The sequence below is a fragment of the Apostichopus japonicus genome, chromosome 21 (assembly GCF_037975245.1).
Source record: "Apostichopus japonicus isolate 1M-3 chromosome 21, ASM3797524v1, whole genome shotgun sequence".
Taxonomy (NCBI): domain Eukaryota; kingdom Metazoa; phylum Echinodermata; class Holothuroidea; order Aspidochirotida; family Stichopodidae; genus Apostichopus; species Apostichopus japonicus.
The window spans coordinates 3620149-3636184 of NC_092581.1; the positions used below are offsets into that span (position 1 = coordinate 3620149).

The 16036-nt window shown below is 36.8% G+C and overlaps 1 protein-coding gene across 6 annotated transcripts in view; it reads left to right on the plus strand.

Annotated features, from left to right (window-relative positions):
• The window catches only part of LOC139962676 (protein lin-28 homolog A-like), an 85543-nt gene extending 69521 nt beyond the window's left edge, over window positions 1-16022 (plus strand). For all 6 annotated transcript variants that reach the window (XM_071962850.1, XM_071962853.1, XM_071962852.1 and 3 more), the window contains 2 exons: window positions 4955-5127; window positions 6241-16022. In XM_071962850.1, coding sequence (XP_071818951.1) covers window positions 4955-5127; window positions 6241-6445 — 378 coding nt within the window. In that variant the 3' untranslated portion in view covers window positions 6446-16022. The remainder of the gene's footprint in view (window positions 1-4954; window positions 5128-6240) is intronic.
• The last annotated feature ends 14 nt before the right edge of the window (window positions 16023-16036 follow it).

Genomic DNA, 16036 nt, shown 5'->3' on the forward strand with positions numbered 1-16036 from the left:
ACGTCATAATCATTGCATTTCATACTTTCCGCACAAGAATTGCTTTGATAAATCAGTTGATAACCCCGGCGCATCATAATATATACCCAAGCAAGGCCAATCCCATTCGTTACACACACGACAAACATTATAAGCCTATACAATATTCCTCTACTATTCTTCTTCCGTTGTAAAGCACCTGCAGCTCCACCATTACCTTCCGTAGCAAAAAGCCTTATCAAAAGGCCATAGTCTTATACATACTGAAATATAACGTGGTAAAATACTTCCGATCTGTGTAAAGTTAATCATAGCAAAACCCAAGTTCATCCCAACACCTGCCTGCCTGCCTGCCTGCCCAAAGTGACATATTTCGGTTTCCATATAGAATTCCATATCGAACAATGAAATTCCTCGGGTCATTTCACAACAAACTATCCGGCTCGAGTCTTGTTTGACTCTACAATAAGGTCAGTATTACTAATTCAATAGCAAGCTATCTCGAGAGCCATTATCAAAGCAGATTTGATCCCCGCAACAAACCTAAACTCAGTGTGCGGAGAGATGGCGTAAAGTTCAAATGGCGGATCCTATATGCAAATAGTATATATATTTATACACAGTCAACAAACTGATACGCTATGGTATTCTTCCTGGCACTCTCTCTCACACAATGTCAATGAATACATACAGAGAAGTTCAATAATGCCCCTATTCATATTGCATTGATGGTTGTTGGGTTATTCAACACGGTGTGGTTATATAGGTATACATTTGACAAGGGCTATCCAAAAAATCTGTTGCAGGTTTTAGTGAGTGAAATTGAAAGTTATGATTACGGTTTTCAGAAACGTCACCAAAAGAATGTACTGTGCGGCTTCTTTGGCTAGCCTAAAGTATGTGAGCATGCACTATATATAGATACCGCGTGCTCGAGGCCTGAGCTTTAATCCTAAATGGTCGTTTTGATTCCCGAAGGTATTACAAGTGAGGTATTGGTAGTTGGGATTAATGCACAAAACTAGACCCTGTAAACTAACAGATCACAAAATCCCCATTTGGCCTTCGGGCATGACTTAGATACCTTTGGTAATCCAAGTCGTAGCTGCACCGACTGTTCCACTACCCATCGTTTGAATGAAAACGTTTTGAATTGTAAAAGACTCGTTAAAAAGCGGATACTGACCGGAAATAATTTAGCCGAGACCTCGTGACCTTCTTGGTCAAGGGTCAAACGTGTGAAACGCAGCGGCATAGTTTGTTGCTATTGCTGTAATAAAGTTTTGAAGGAAGTGAATTGCTGTAGATGAAGTATGGCCATGCGATAAAGTAGAGGTGGTGTTGTCAGCGATGTGGATGAACGAATTGCTCTCGCAAGTAGTTATATTAAACTTTCCTAGGTATGCATGGCTTTTCCTGTATGCGGTTAAATACTGTACCAGAATAGAGTGGTTATGATGTAGTCTGTTTTCGTCGTGAATTGGTCAGTACCACGTATACGTTCATTCGTAACAGAATCAAACCACAATTGTTGTGAAGATTACAAGTTTATTTTTTATTTTATCGCGCCCTAAGAAGCCTGGGACGAGTCAACGTGCCATCTGATGGTTATCTGACCAGAACCAAGTCATATAAGGATGTTGAATTACATTGCACTAGGTTATAGTGTATCGAATAAATTTATCAAAGAAAATACTACAGACTAAGTACCTAATTCCCCACCCACATGGAACATAATTTCTTGTAGCTGTTTGGGAGGGGGAGGGGGTTCTTATCACAAAGAGCGCTGAAATAAAAGCCAAACATGGATTGGTGGCCCCTTTGAACATATTTTTCGCCAATCTTTGTTTGATTACACATGCGATGACCCTAGTATCTCAGGTTTTCCGATAAAAACGACGTTTCTATGTACGGTTATGTGATGGTCATTCCATCTCTTACAACTGACTCAAAATCTTTTAATTTAATTTTTTTTAACAATGTGAGTAATATGCTTATTTAATTCTCCATCGAGTAAGCTCAGAGTTCATATAGTATAGCGTTAGTTTGCCAAGAAATCACAATTAGTATGTCGTTTCTTAGACCAGTTTATACATTTCCTATGTGTATGCATTACTGAACTTTAAATGTGGCACAAGCTGTGCTTTACTTTTAAATTTTGGCAAGGTCAGTTTCCCTAACTAAACGAGAATCAAACCTAACGGCCATTTTGTTTCTTCATTTGGTCATAATATATACTAGGCCTATACAGACAATAAGACCCATTACAATGAAAAAGCAGTCACCACAGATATAATAATACAAGATAAGATATAATCCACATAGTGTGATATATTCCTCACGGAAAGTCAATTAAACTAGACGATTTATCCCTTCGTTTTAACAAGTCTCTTGTACACTCTTTACCACCACGAGTAACGGTGGGGCAGCATGGAGGGGCTTAATTCGATACCAAGGGGGTAGAGTTGGGGTTTGATGTGACTCATCACTTAATTAGCATCCGTCTCTCTCCTTATTAGGATGCCAGGAAGAATGAAATAAATTGCCCATAAATATTCGAAGGACATCAGAATGTTCATAATATGTTCAGATGAGATTGTAACACTCATGGGTGTCGAAGGTGGCGTCAATGATCACTCCCTACCCCCCCCCTCACCGTAAACGAAGTGAATGAACTATTAGCCTTTGTCACCAACAGTATATGATTTGACGCGATCCAAAAGCCAAGCGTGGTACTCAAAATTATGGTCCCCATCTCCGCTTATACAACATGCCATCATCTGCATTACAGGTCATGTTATATATGATCATTAATGTTTCATCATGATTACCAATGCTGCATATGATTCGACAGTTTTCAACTTCAGCGTTGTACTACGGTCATGGCGAGTATTCGACTTGTTTATGATTTTGTCAGACTTTGTCCAGAACCGTTTTTCTTGTGCAATGATCTTTCTCATCATTAACAACGTCTAATGATTTGAGCGTAGTCAATAAGTCTCTTTCGATATTTCGAAGGAATATGTGGTTTGTTTCGTTTAAATATAACAACAATTTTGTTAAGTTTAGATAAATCAGAACGATTTTACTGGGTGGGTGCTTCAAATTCATGGCAAATTTTTAATACCTCTCTTAACGTTTCGTCAGACATAAAGTCGTCAGGCCCATAGCAACGTTTGTTTGTTTTTTCCACCCCTGTGAAATTGTATAGAAAGTGTGTACCTCTCGTCTTGCACGTCTTTATAGTCTTTGGACTTAATCAGAGTTCTATTACGACGCTATATCCCCCTTCATCTTAAATGGACACGATCAGAGTTCTGTTGCGATGATTCAAACCCTTTAATCTTAATTTGTCACGATCAGAGTTCTATTGCAATGCGATATCTCCTTTCATCTTCAATTGACTCAATCATAGATCTATTGCGACGCTAATATCCCCCCGTTCATCTTAGTTTGACTCGCTCAGAGTTCTGTTGCGATGCGATATCTCCTTTCATCTTCATTTGACTCGCTCAGAGTTCTGTTGCGATGCGATATCTCCTTTCATCTTCATTTGACTTAATCAGAGTTCTATTGCGACGCTAATATCCCACGTTCATCTTAGTTTGACTCGCTCAGAGGTATATTCCGATGTTATATCCCCTTCATCTGAAATGGACATGATCAGAGTTCTGTTGCGATGCCTTAACCCCCTCCCCCTCCCCCTCCCCTCCCCCTCCCCCTCCCCCATTCAGTAATCCATATACAACCTGTGCACCGGTATTTGAAAAGTATATCTAGCTATCACGATTTCTTTTGTTGATTGTGATAAGAACCTCCTGTGCAACCTGGGATTTGTAGTGTACATGGATGTCAGAATTTCAAATATATGGAAGAAGATGGTTTTTATATTAGAGCAAGCTAATGATTCAGTTTCATATATTTTTTTTTGTTAATGTTCTTTCGCATCTTTTCGAAATTTAATCAATTGAATTATGGTTGTGTATAGTTTTACTGAAATATCAGCTATATAAAAAATACCTTTTTTGTTGTTGTTGTAGGCAGTCAACAGGTTTGTTGGCAACGTTCCGAACCGATTGATTCAAAGAAATGCCAAGTCTTTGAATTCATAATGTATAGTCTACAGGGGTTGTAGACTTGTCTGTATATAGTGTTTCATTACTGTTCATATATGCTACGTGCACTGTGGTAACGTATATTTTGATGTGAGCATTAATAGAAAGCTAAACAGACGATGATTCAATGTGTAAAGCCCCAATTCGTCTAGACTGTTGAGGCCTGATATCCACTCAAACAACCTTCTATTGGGGGGAAGACGCGCTTCTTGATCGTAAGAAATGTTTCTAATCGTACTTTTAGCAGGGAGGTGCACAAAATTAGTCATCCCAATTTTTCATCGTAATTTTTTTCCCCTCAATTTCGATGCCTTGTGTCAGTCGCTTCACACGGGGCGATTTTCCGGCAGTTTTGTGAGAGACAGCGGAAAGGATTGAGTCGATCTTTCGTTAACTATAGAGAGAGCGTTTGGAATATGTCAACATGCTAAATAAGATGCAACCTGGCTAGCGTTTCAGAAGAGCGCCACTACAACTGCGTCGACATAATTCAATGGACATTTTTTGCAGTGGACTATGCGATTGGCGCAGGGAGTTACAACTCCCTGATTGGCGTACGCCATCGTGTGCATATTGATTTATGGTTAACCTATAAGTAATTATAAGTCAGAATGCTATAAACCTTCTGTTTTGAATACACGTCCTTTATATCATCTAAGTAAGCGTGGTGTCTAAAATGACAACGGGAGTGGTGTAAAGGCAACCAACGTACGCACCACTTACACCAACTTACTTTATGCGTCAAGTTTATTGAGTAGCATATGTTGACTCAGGTTTGAGTCCGAAAACTTCTGACGCTATAGGAAAATACTTCTTCCAAATACTTTAAAATGCCAAATCATTTATGTATCTTTCCGCAGAGTTCTATAAAGATGGCCGGGTTTCGGAGTCTCGACGATGCGGAACGAGTAGAATACAAGTTTAAGTCGTCGGTGAAGGGAAGAGAGGCCGAAGGTGTTACGGGTCCATGTGGCGCTCATTGTCAAGGTAGCAAACGGAGACCGAAGCCTAAACACAGACGGCGAGCAAACAGGTGACCAACAATTAATTCCATATCCTTTTTTTTTAAAACACTAGACACTTGGTAGTCTGTTCTCAAGTGGAGTAGTTCTAAGTCTACACGCCGGCTGACCACAGATTTCGTTGTTCTTGCGTAAGAGATTTTACGGGAAAAGTGGCATTACATAAGCTCCCAGTACAGCAGTCACAGCCAGGGGGTAGGAGCCGGGGCACTGGGTACACGTGCCCCCCCCCCTCTTTTCCAAAATAGCAAATGTTCCCTACTGGCAAATAAAACGTGCCCCTTTGATGAAGAACTGTCTTTTGGATACCTTAAGCCTTTGTTAATTCTAATATTATATTTTAAGAATTCTAATTTTAGTCTGTACATTCTATTTCTAATATGGCATCCCATAGCCTTTTGTAGCACGGTTAACAATAAACAATCTCAGTATTGATAGCATACTAATACATCATATATATCTAAGTGATATGGCCGGTGTGTATCGGTTTATAGTATAACGAGTGGTGGTTGTGGAATGAGAAAGTGCCCCTCTGATGTTGTCCCCCCCCACTTTTTGGAAGCTTGCTACCCCCCTGGCCACTTCTCAATATATCGATAGATAAGCATGCCCCCTCCCAATGTGTCTTTCAAAATGTTCACGTTGGATAATTCTACCCCATGAAAGGCATTCTCTCTATTAGTAGAAAAAAAACCGATGAATTTTAGAGGTAAAACAGGACTGAAAACAGTCTTAAGGGCTCTCACATTTTTTTGTGGAAAGTAAGGGCAATTTATCAAATCGCGCCAAAAGGCAAAATATGTGTACAGATTGTATCACTAGCAAATAAGTTCAATGAATCAGTTGAAATGCTGGAAGGGTATTTACAAAATCGTGATTGTGGTCAACAGATATCATTCAAAACTTTCGAAATTCATTTGTTCAGTTCACAATCTTTTTTTTTGGGGGGGCTCTGAAGAAACTTTTTCTGTTATTTAAAATAAGAACTCAACTATCCTCTTAGGGTGAACGTATTCAAGTCATTGCATGAAGTGATGTCGAGGAATGGTGCCCAACTCTATATAGGTACATTTTTCCAAAACAAATTTTAAACAACTTCTTGTTGCTGCTCTCTTTCTCAATAGATGTTACAATTGTGATGAGCTGGGACATTATGCGAAAGACTGCCCCCAACCTCCGATGCCAAAACGATGCCACCATTGCAAATCCGAGGAGCACTTAGTAGCAGACTGTCCATTCAAACAAACTCAGGGAAGCGGGCAGGCTGATACCAAGTCTTCTGACAGCGGCGAGGGCGCTTCAGCAGGACCCAAACCTGACGTCACATGAAAAAAAAAAAGATGGCGCCGTTCCTGAATACATAAGTTTTTAAAATATTCCATTTTTTTTCAGGGACGACATGTAACTGCATCCATATTTGAATCCATCGAGCTAGGGTTAAATATTGTAGTGGCTTCATGACAAAACGACTGGTTTAGAAAGTCTAGTAGTTGGTCAGTTCTTTCATCTGAAATGCCTTGTTTTGTATCATATTTTCGTCTTTGTGTCTTTTCATAGAGCAATGTATGGTGCGTGTTTTATACCCGTGTAACTAAGTACAGGAGAAACCGCTTTCTTTTTTTTTTGGTCGTGAGGATATATATAGTTTTATTTGAAACTGGTTTGGTTTGTATCTCAAAGCTGTTGCGTCGCATATCTTGAAAGCCATTCTCATTAAGGTATCGTAAAAGGACAATTTCATCTGTTTAACACGTCATTCCCAACCTGGAGTCTCAACTTTGTCGTCAAATGCTCTGACGTGATATAGTAAACGGTCTGTTTATTACATGTGTACTGCTGGAAGGCGTGATCGTATAGAAGACTACTTTAACTTTCACCTTAGCTCGATGCGTGATCAATACGGATGCAAGTGGAAAAGTGTTCACCAAGTTTTATTGATGAAATTTGTTGTTCGAAACAAGTCTACCTCATTTTTCTATTTTTTTAATCGATGTAAGCTAAGAAAACAAAATCGTCAAAAAAAAACAAAAAAAAATTTAAAAAACTAGAACCATCGACCTTAGACTTTGGTTTGGGAGTGGAACAAGAGAGGTTTCGCTTGATGTAAGGAAAGAAATTGAAGAAACGACTGAAATTGATATATCCGTCTCTACCTCAAGTTATGTGCGAAAGGGAATCGTGTATTGCTCGATTCATGCCTCGAGTGATGTAGGCAAGACAAACCAATATGTACCTCACGTGTAGTATAACGACAGTAGGAGCATCTTGGTGACCTCTGACGTCATTGTTAGGTAAGGTCACCAACTTGCAGCAGAATCGTAGTTCGACCTCTTAATTCTCTAGTCTTTAGCAATCCGAATGAATCTTCTTCTTTTTTTCTCACTTTTTTTTTCCTTTTTTTTTTTTTGCTTAATGAAAGGGACTCATAACTGTGATAGGATTCATCTGCTTTTTCGGAACGAATTTAGCAAAAAAAATGTCCATGCACCTGCGCCAAAGTTTCAAATGCTCTCCTTCTAATTTAGTCATTTACCGTAGTTTTACCGCACTTTTTTTTAGAAAACGTTAGAAAGGTTTTAATTTTAGTTTGGTCAAACGACTGCTTTTCTGTTCTTTTTTTTTTACTAATTTAAAAGTAAATAATTGAAAAATAAAAACACATGCAATTGCACAATGCTCACAATCTGAAATTATTAAGTTTTGCTTCAGTTAATACGATAACTTCACATTTTTTTTCTTCTATAATTTTTTCTTCTTAGATCGGAATACTACCTCTAAACTGTTGCTAAGCAACTGTATCAATATCAACGTTTTACCTTCTGTAATTTCCAGAATAAAAAACAAACCGCGATACAGATGCAATGTGACGAAATCCATAACAGAACAATGATGTGTTTTTGCTGTCATGATGGGGGGGGGGGGGGGGGTGGGGAGAGGAGGGGGGAACAACTCGTCAAGGATTTCTGGACATTTCTGGACGTCGGAAAAGCTTAGCCAAGACGTTATATAGAAATTCCAAAAGTAGGTCAATTTATAAGTAGCACTCACTTGTGCCCAACCTGTAATTCAGTAATAAATATAGATCAGAAAGATCTGAATTTGATCTGAATTGAATGATCGAAATGAACGATCTTAATTAGGAACAACATCGTTGATTATAAACGAGGCTCCCATGTTACACAGTCGGGAAATATAAAAAAAAAATTAAAAAAACATCAATTATGTTGGTAACAGCGTATAACGAACTGCCTACTGGAGTAATGATTTGACTATATTTAATGGATGTTTCAACCATGCATGTTTGAAGATTTCAAGTGCGTGTCTCTATAGCTTGAAGGAGGAGAAACAAATAACGTTACGTGTTTTACATAATAACATTACGAGGTATACTGTACTCTCACTGTCCCGACTAAAATACCTCAAAAACTTAACCATTTTTCATCCAAAGCAATTGTAAGTTATACCTCAATCAGAAATTGTTTTCCTCAAGTCCCGTCCCCATATAACACCAAAAACAGAACGATACAAAGAAAAGAAAAGAAGTGAAAAGATTGAGAGAGGTGGAGAGAGAGAGAGAGCCCCCAAAAAAAGCAGAAAACAAACAAAGAAACTTGTAAATGTATGACCGTTCTACCTCGTTGTTTAACTGAGCGCAGTAGCATTTCTGCTGCCTTGTTTCAGCGTCAATTGTTAACTACCTCAAAACGAAATGGCTTAGTGAATTTCTTATGACTTTTACAGTCGCTTTGTTATTTAAGCAGTCACCACACCGTTTTTGTTGTTGTTGTTGAAAACTGCAATACTTGATTATTAGCAATGGTTTTGAGAGACAGTTTGCTGGTATTTTGCTTACTGGACTATCGCTGAACTAGTACTCGCTCAATTGATATCAGGAAGACATCACTATAGATGAAAGGTTATAAAGAGAATTACAAACTTAACCACATTCGGCAATGTTTAAATGAAAGCTTGTGTTATACATATTTGAAATGTACATTTAACCCAAGAAAATTGGCCAAAAAGGAGTTTCTCAGCAACTCCAATTGAACCAAAGATAATGTTATGTTTTAATTTTGTTTTATTCTCTATTTCTTTTTCTTTGGTGGAGAGAGTCGTTTTGTCCCCATTGGCTTGCCATGTTATGTATATACATCTGGCTTTTGGTGTTACTATCTTTTACACATATTCGCTCATATATGAACTCTATACTGACGTGAAATACCTTTTCCCTAGACAAACATGAGGCAGAGCAATTCGACTTTTTATGACGGGAAAGATTCCTATTGTCGCCATATATAGTTGTACAAGGAGTAGAACGTGGACAAATCCCACATGGCGACTATGTAGAGATAATAAAAGTTATATCTGGAACGAGGGAAGATAAAACCCAACATTAAGCTTGATTTTGATGGAGCTTTTATTGATGGAATTTTTCTTTAAATGTCAAGGAAATTAATTTTTATCAAATTAATCTCTCGCCGTCAGATGACTAACATCCAACTATACTGACCGGGATGTTATGTCCCGCCAAATCACTCCCAGAATATTAAGGTGGGTTGATTTTTGTAGACCATATATGATAATCAGTGTGCAGGTATATATACAATGTATTTTATATATGTATTATTTATATACGTTGAAGACCATTAGAAAGGCACTGTTTTCAGTGTTGGTTGTTACTGTTTGCCACTTTTCTATGTTGGAGAAGTTACCCCTATTAAAAGCATCGTAGGCTCATCAATCAAAATGGCTGGACAACGAAGTCTAGCACATAAGGGTCGGCTTCTTAGAAGTTTAACACTAAATTGGATATAGATTTAAGACAGAGAGACCTTTATCTATTACAATTACCTTTATGTATGACAAAATTGTGAATGACAAAATGGTCATAAGTGTCCAAGTCTGGCTCTGTGGTTTATTAGAAGTTAAAAGAACATCTCTCGATTTCATTTAATATTTATGTAAAAATGGTTTAAACCATTAACAGTTATGCATGGATTCAGGAGGCTGACGTGATCATCGATTTAAACCTCCAAAGGGCATTTGTAGATCATTTAGCATATGTTAAGCTGAATATCATCAAAGAAAAAAAAAATACCGGAATATCTATAGAAACATGCATGATAAGCACTCAACCTTTCCTTTATTAATAGACTGTGATAAAAATCAACCAGGACTAAATATTTCTATTTAAAAAAAATGGTCGTTTAATAGACGTGAAACAAACATTTATCCTTCCTTGACCAATACCACCAATGCTTATAAGTTATCTTCCAAATTAGTTATGGAATGAAATTTAACGTTTCTTATGTGTCGAAAATTTTTGAAAGTCATGCTCCCATTTTTGATCAATTCATACAACAATTTGACTGAATCTTTGTGATTTTTTTCTTCTTCAACATTACATTGAGAATATGTAAACACGTATGTCCCTGAGATCAACGTCTGTGTATGAGTAGAGATAGTAATTTTGTTGATTAACATAACATCTGATAGAAGGGGAAAAAACCATTAAGAAAATGCATGCAGTAGATATATGTGAACCCCCTTTAGACTTATTCAAGTCTTCGATATGATCATCAAAAAATTTGATATCTCCCCAGATGGAAAGAGATTACACGAGGCCTCTGTTGTTGTTGTATAATAATTAGCGCTCATGGTAATTGATGGATGCCACCGTTAAGCATCTCTCAGTCAATAGCCGTGCAGTTTATTTCGGTGTATATTGTTGTATAAGTGGCAAAACATGCATTATACGCTTAACACTAGAAAGTTTGTTTACCATTTATTGAGATGTGTTGTTTGGGGTCAGACCTCGTCACAGCGCATGCGCACATTGAAATGACGTAGTCTCATTTGAGCTCTCTCGGTTTTGTTGTGAACATGTTATTGTAATAGGACATCGCATTAGGGCATAGTTGGGGTGACATTTGGTCCGATATTGTGTTTTTGCCACAATGTATTTAAGATCTGTTTGTGACTGTGTTTAAAGGAAATTGACCTATGACGTCATTGCTCCACCTCCATTAAAAAAAAAATAATAATAGTTAAGAAATGACGCTTCTGTTAATTTTTTTTCAAGTAGTCCACCCATGCGATTTGTTTATAAGATAACGTAAAGTTCAAAAGGTCAGCTCTGTTTCCTTGGCAACCATAAAAAGCGGGGACCCAATAAACAGTGCTTTTAAATTGTTCTCTCGTTTAACAACATGACGAATATTTCGTATTTTATGAAGTTTCTCCTACCTTTTGTATACTCCGTTCCATAATGTTGCCATTGTTTTTTTAGAATATGTGCAGAGGACATTCCTTAATTTGGAAAACAAAAACGGTGTTGCTTTTAGTTTGATCTAAAAAAAAAATGTTTAAAATCATCATAATACCTATTGAACAGTGTACCAAATAGGAAATTTAAGTTAATATAATTAAACTCCATTGTAGGAGAAAGTTGCCGAAGATGGGCGGGCTAGTGTTTTATGGCGCACCGAACAAAAGTCATTTCAGAAATTTGCCGCCCCAAAAAATGATTTCGTTATGACGTGATTTGCGGATTTGAAAATAAAAGAGTCTTCTCTTAATTCATGTGCTATCGTTTGCTCCAATTTGATGTAACAGCATCTACCTGCCCCTATTGACAATCCGATATTTTTGAAATCTATGTGAAAATTGTCGACTCTTTTTTTTGGCCCCCATGCCTTCTTCTTCTTCTTCGTCTTTTGTTTTTACTTCATGCTATGACTATTAATATTAATCATATCTTATTCGGCATTAATTACCTTACAGTTGTTCCCTCAGTTAATTGGTTTACCTTATACTTGGGCAAATATATGCGTTAAAACTAAGCAAGCTTCAATGCCGTTAACATGAATTTTAAGATTTTTTTTTTGTGTTTTTTTTTTTTAAGATTAATGAAACGCCATTTTGTTTTGTAGTACTTAAAGGTGTAGTACCGAATACTCTCTCTCTTTTTTCCCTTTTTATTGTTTTTGTTGCTCAAATCACTGAATTTTTTTCTTCGTCAATGTTCTCAGTCCATTCTTCAATGCAAGTTTATAAGCCAGTTAATTGTAGATGAGTTAAGATAAGACAAATCATTAAGGGACAAAAAACGTTTGGGTAGAGGGCGGCATGGAATAACTACAGAGTAACACTCGTTAAGCTGAGAATTCTCTGTGTTCAGGGGAAAACCAATGCTACCTCGCAAGTGATACCTTGTCCACAAAGGTTCCTGAAGTCAGAACAACTATACTGACATGCGGTTGTCGTTTAGGTGCCTTAATGCATCGAAGTTTCAAATAAATTTATCAACTCTTTTCATTTTTCTTTTTTTTTCGCTAAAAAAGCAGGATTTTATGTAAATAGCTTTGTTTTGGTTTCCACCGTGGTAAAACACAATACCATCGGGTAATTGGCACTTTCGGGATGCGAGGTATAAAGTGTTTCACCGTAACACAATCATTTGATTTGCCTAACACATAAAGAAAAAATGTAATGAAATTGAAAAAGACAAAAAAAAAATTATTGTGCATATGTACAAGAGCAAAAGGTTGCTAGCATGAGTAGCTTAGAAAGTGTAACTTGTTATGACTGTTTTCGTATACAGTATAAGGAGAATGCATGTTAGGCCCGTGTTTGTTAAGGAGCTTAGGTTAGGTCAATATGTATGTTTGTTTATCATACTAATGTGTACTAAAATGTACTAATATGGTAGTGTTATTTTCCGTGGGTTAACGGCTTAACATTATGTATTACATTAACATGTCAACCTGAATATTGTTTTTAACCCGTAAGTGACTAATATATCAGTTTAGTCTAACGTTATGAAGTTTCTACTTTGACGTTATAAAAGTTTAAACCCTGACGGCTAAGCCAAACCTGATCAACTTTAAGCCTAACGTGTGAAAGGTGTTATCTTATATGGGTTCAACATGTTGGATAGGCCCTAATTATTTCCACTAACCACTGTCCTGATAAATGCGTTGTTTTACAAGCTAATACGAAGCAACCGACAAAAGTCGTTTTCCACCGGAAAAAAAGAGAGTTGGTTCTTTACCTGCAGATAGAAATACACTGGCTGTGAAAATATTTTGTTAAAGGTTGATTGAAGGTATATCTGTGTTCTCTATTCGTTAAGTATTTAATTATGGTAATTCATTAATAGTTCGATCCGTCGGTTGTAAAAATCGACAAAAAGAAAGAAAGAAAAGATAACATCTTCTTTTTTTCTCTTTTAGAACATCTAACAACAAATTTGTTTTGATCCGTTTGACACTTCGTCATAAGAAAGTTTGCTGTCAAATTGCAGATCAAGACAGTCGGCCATATTTCTGTAACCAAAATGAATGATGACTTTCACCTTTGTGAACATGTCACCCCAGATATTTTCCATATACAAATCTGTAGCATTAAAAGGATCAGAAAATGAGTATCTTTTGGGGACGGCTGAGGCCGGGGGGGGGGGGGGAACAGAGGAAATATAAACTGTTAGTAACTCAGTTTTGATTTTGCCCTTATGCACTTGTAACTATATCACATCTGTTTTTCCATTTGTCATTGCTCAGTGGATATTTGAGCGTCAGGCTAGCCTTCTGGAATACACAAACCAGATATATATATATATAGTTTTTGTATCTGTTTGCTGTGATATTTTGCTTTCTAATTTATGCAAAAGAAAAAGTAAATGAGTAATTTTCTTTCACGAAATCATGATGCCAAGACTGTCTAGTTAAACTTATTGTGGTCAACCTCTGTTAACTTACGAAATGTTTTACACTTTCCCAACACCCAAGAACACATGACTTAGTTGGTCATTCGTTAAAGGTTATAGCTTTTCTAACAAATATAATATTCAGAAGGGAGTGAGCAAATATTCCTAACGGCTTGTGTAACTATTATCCACCGGTCTCTTTAGACTGGCCTCTTCATGTTATCTTATGTTATGAATTGCGCATGTGCAAACTACTACCGTCTAATACATTTTCCCTTTGTTTTTGATTCCCGACAACTCTCAGGGATGTATTTTTTTATTGTGACGTCACCTTTAGCAAGCACTTGTTTTTTTGTGTACTCAGGGATTATTTTTTCTTATTAAGTTTTAATCCTTTTGTCCAGTTTTAATCCTTGAAAAAGCTTCGCCACAAACTTATACTACCACAGTAGACTTTTAGAAAAAAATGCACCATTTTAAGTTATGAATCTGTGTAATTTAATGGTACTATTTAAGGATACTACTCTTTCTTCAATTTTGTTTTCATTTTCTGTTTTCTTCATTTTGATTGGACATTCTTTAATTTTGATCATTTGGAGGTTAATCTGCCAAATCTCTGGACAGATCTGGGAGTTTCTTGATTGAATGTGTCGCTTTCAAGATGGCGTAGATTGTATAAAGTTTAGGAATGAATACATTTGAAAAAAAGTCGGGTCTAGTGGTGCGCAAAATAAGAAAAAGAAAAAGGAATGACGAAAATGTGATGATTTTGTGGTTGGATGAAGTTTCCAAAGTTAAATAAAAAATGTAGTGTACGTCTGTCCGTACCGTGATCCACTTCGTTATAAGTAGCCTATACGTATATGCACCATAGGATGTCGCGAAACTGGCCCCACAGTAAATATACTGTTCTCGTCGTGACTAACTTTGATGTAAATTTGCGTTTCGCTCGAAAGTTCTTAATGATGTTCTTGTGTCTCCTTCCAACGAGTATCTACCAATCGATCAATCAATCAATCACTAGAACTATCATAAAGAGAAATGAAATAGCAAATAACCTACATTGCGTTACCATGTCAACGTGTTTGATTTTCGAAAGTTCTTAATTATGTTCTTGTGTCTCCTTCCAACGAGTATCTACCAATCGATCAATCAATCAATCACTAGAACTATCATAAAGAGAATTGAAATAGCAAATAGCCTACATTGCGTTACCATGTCAACGGGTTTGATTTTCTGTCGCCGCACGATGGTTCTTCGAACCTGTAGTTTACGGTTCAAAATTTGTTCGAGTGAATCAAATTGAAACAAAAATTGTTTCAGAGAATGGAAGAGAAATAAAATGATGTTAGAAAAGTCTTCATTTGAAGCCACATTTCGCAATTATTACAGAATCATGGGCATTATTATAATAATTTTCTTGAAAGGAATCTCCTGTAATTATATTAATTGTTACGCACTACCAGCTCCGCGCATATACGCGTTACTCTGTGTCACAAGATACTGCCTGAAATCATCTATCTTGGATATTGATTTGATTCAGTTTGTATTTGGTATAAGTGCGGTAATCTGTATATGTAACCATGTGCACTGATCAAACCTATGTACTCAATCTTTGTTTAACCTAACCAACATTTTCTATTGGCCTATAGCTATCTCCTTGACAATCTCTGTTATAACCGTTATCTTTTCCTCCTTTTCATGCATAAATTTTGAAAATACGTTACCATTGTGATGATTTCTATACAATGATCTACTAAGTCACATCGAAAATGCTAAACTAATACCTTGTTCCATCGTCGCACCATATCGACTTGCTAGTACTTGCTATAATATGCAAATAATGTTATGCCGCCCATGCGTATTCCCTGTTCTAATTTTTTTTTCTCCATTTTTACCGCTTGTTAACCTTACATGCTAAGGGTATCGAAACAATTATTCTACACCGAGTTGAATTGATAAGCTCGCTTTCGTCAGTTAAAAACAAATGTATTACAGTTGTGCTTCTCGTCCGTTGTTATTCACTTTATGATACAAAGGGGGGAGGAACCATGCAGTGGCATATGAAATATTAAACATGACACGGAATATGTTTGTTTTTTATTTATGTAGCACATGTTGATCAAACTGTTTTCTGTTTAACCCTCGAAAAAAAAAACGAAAATGTCAGCAAATAAAACATGATTGGGTGGAAATCAAGTCTTCTTTGTTAT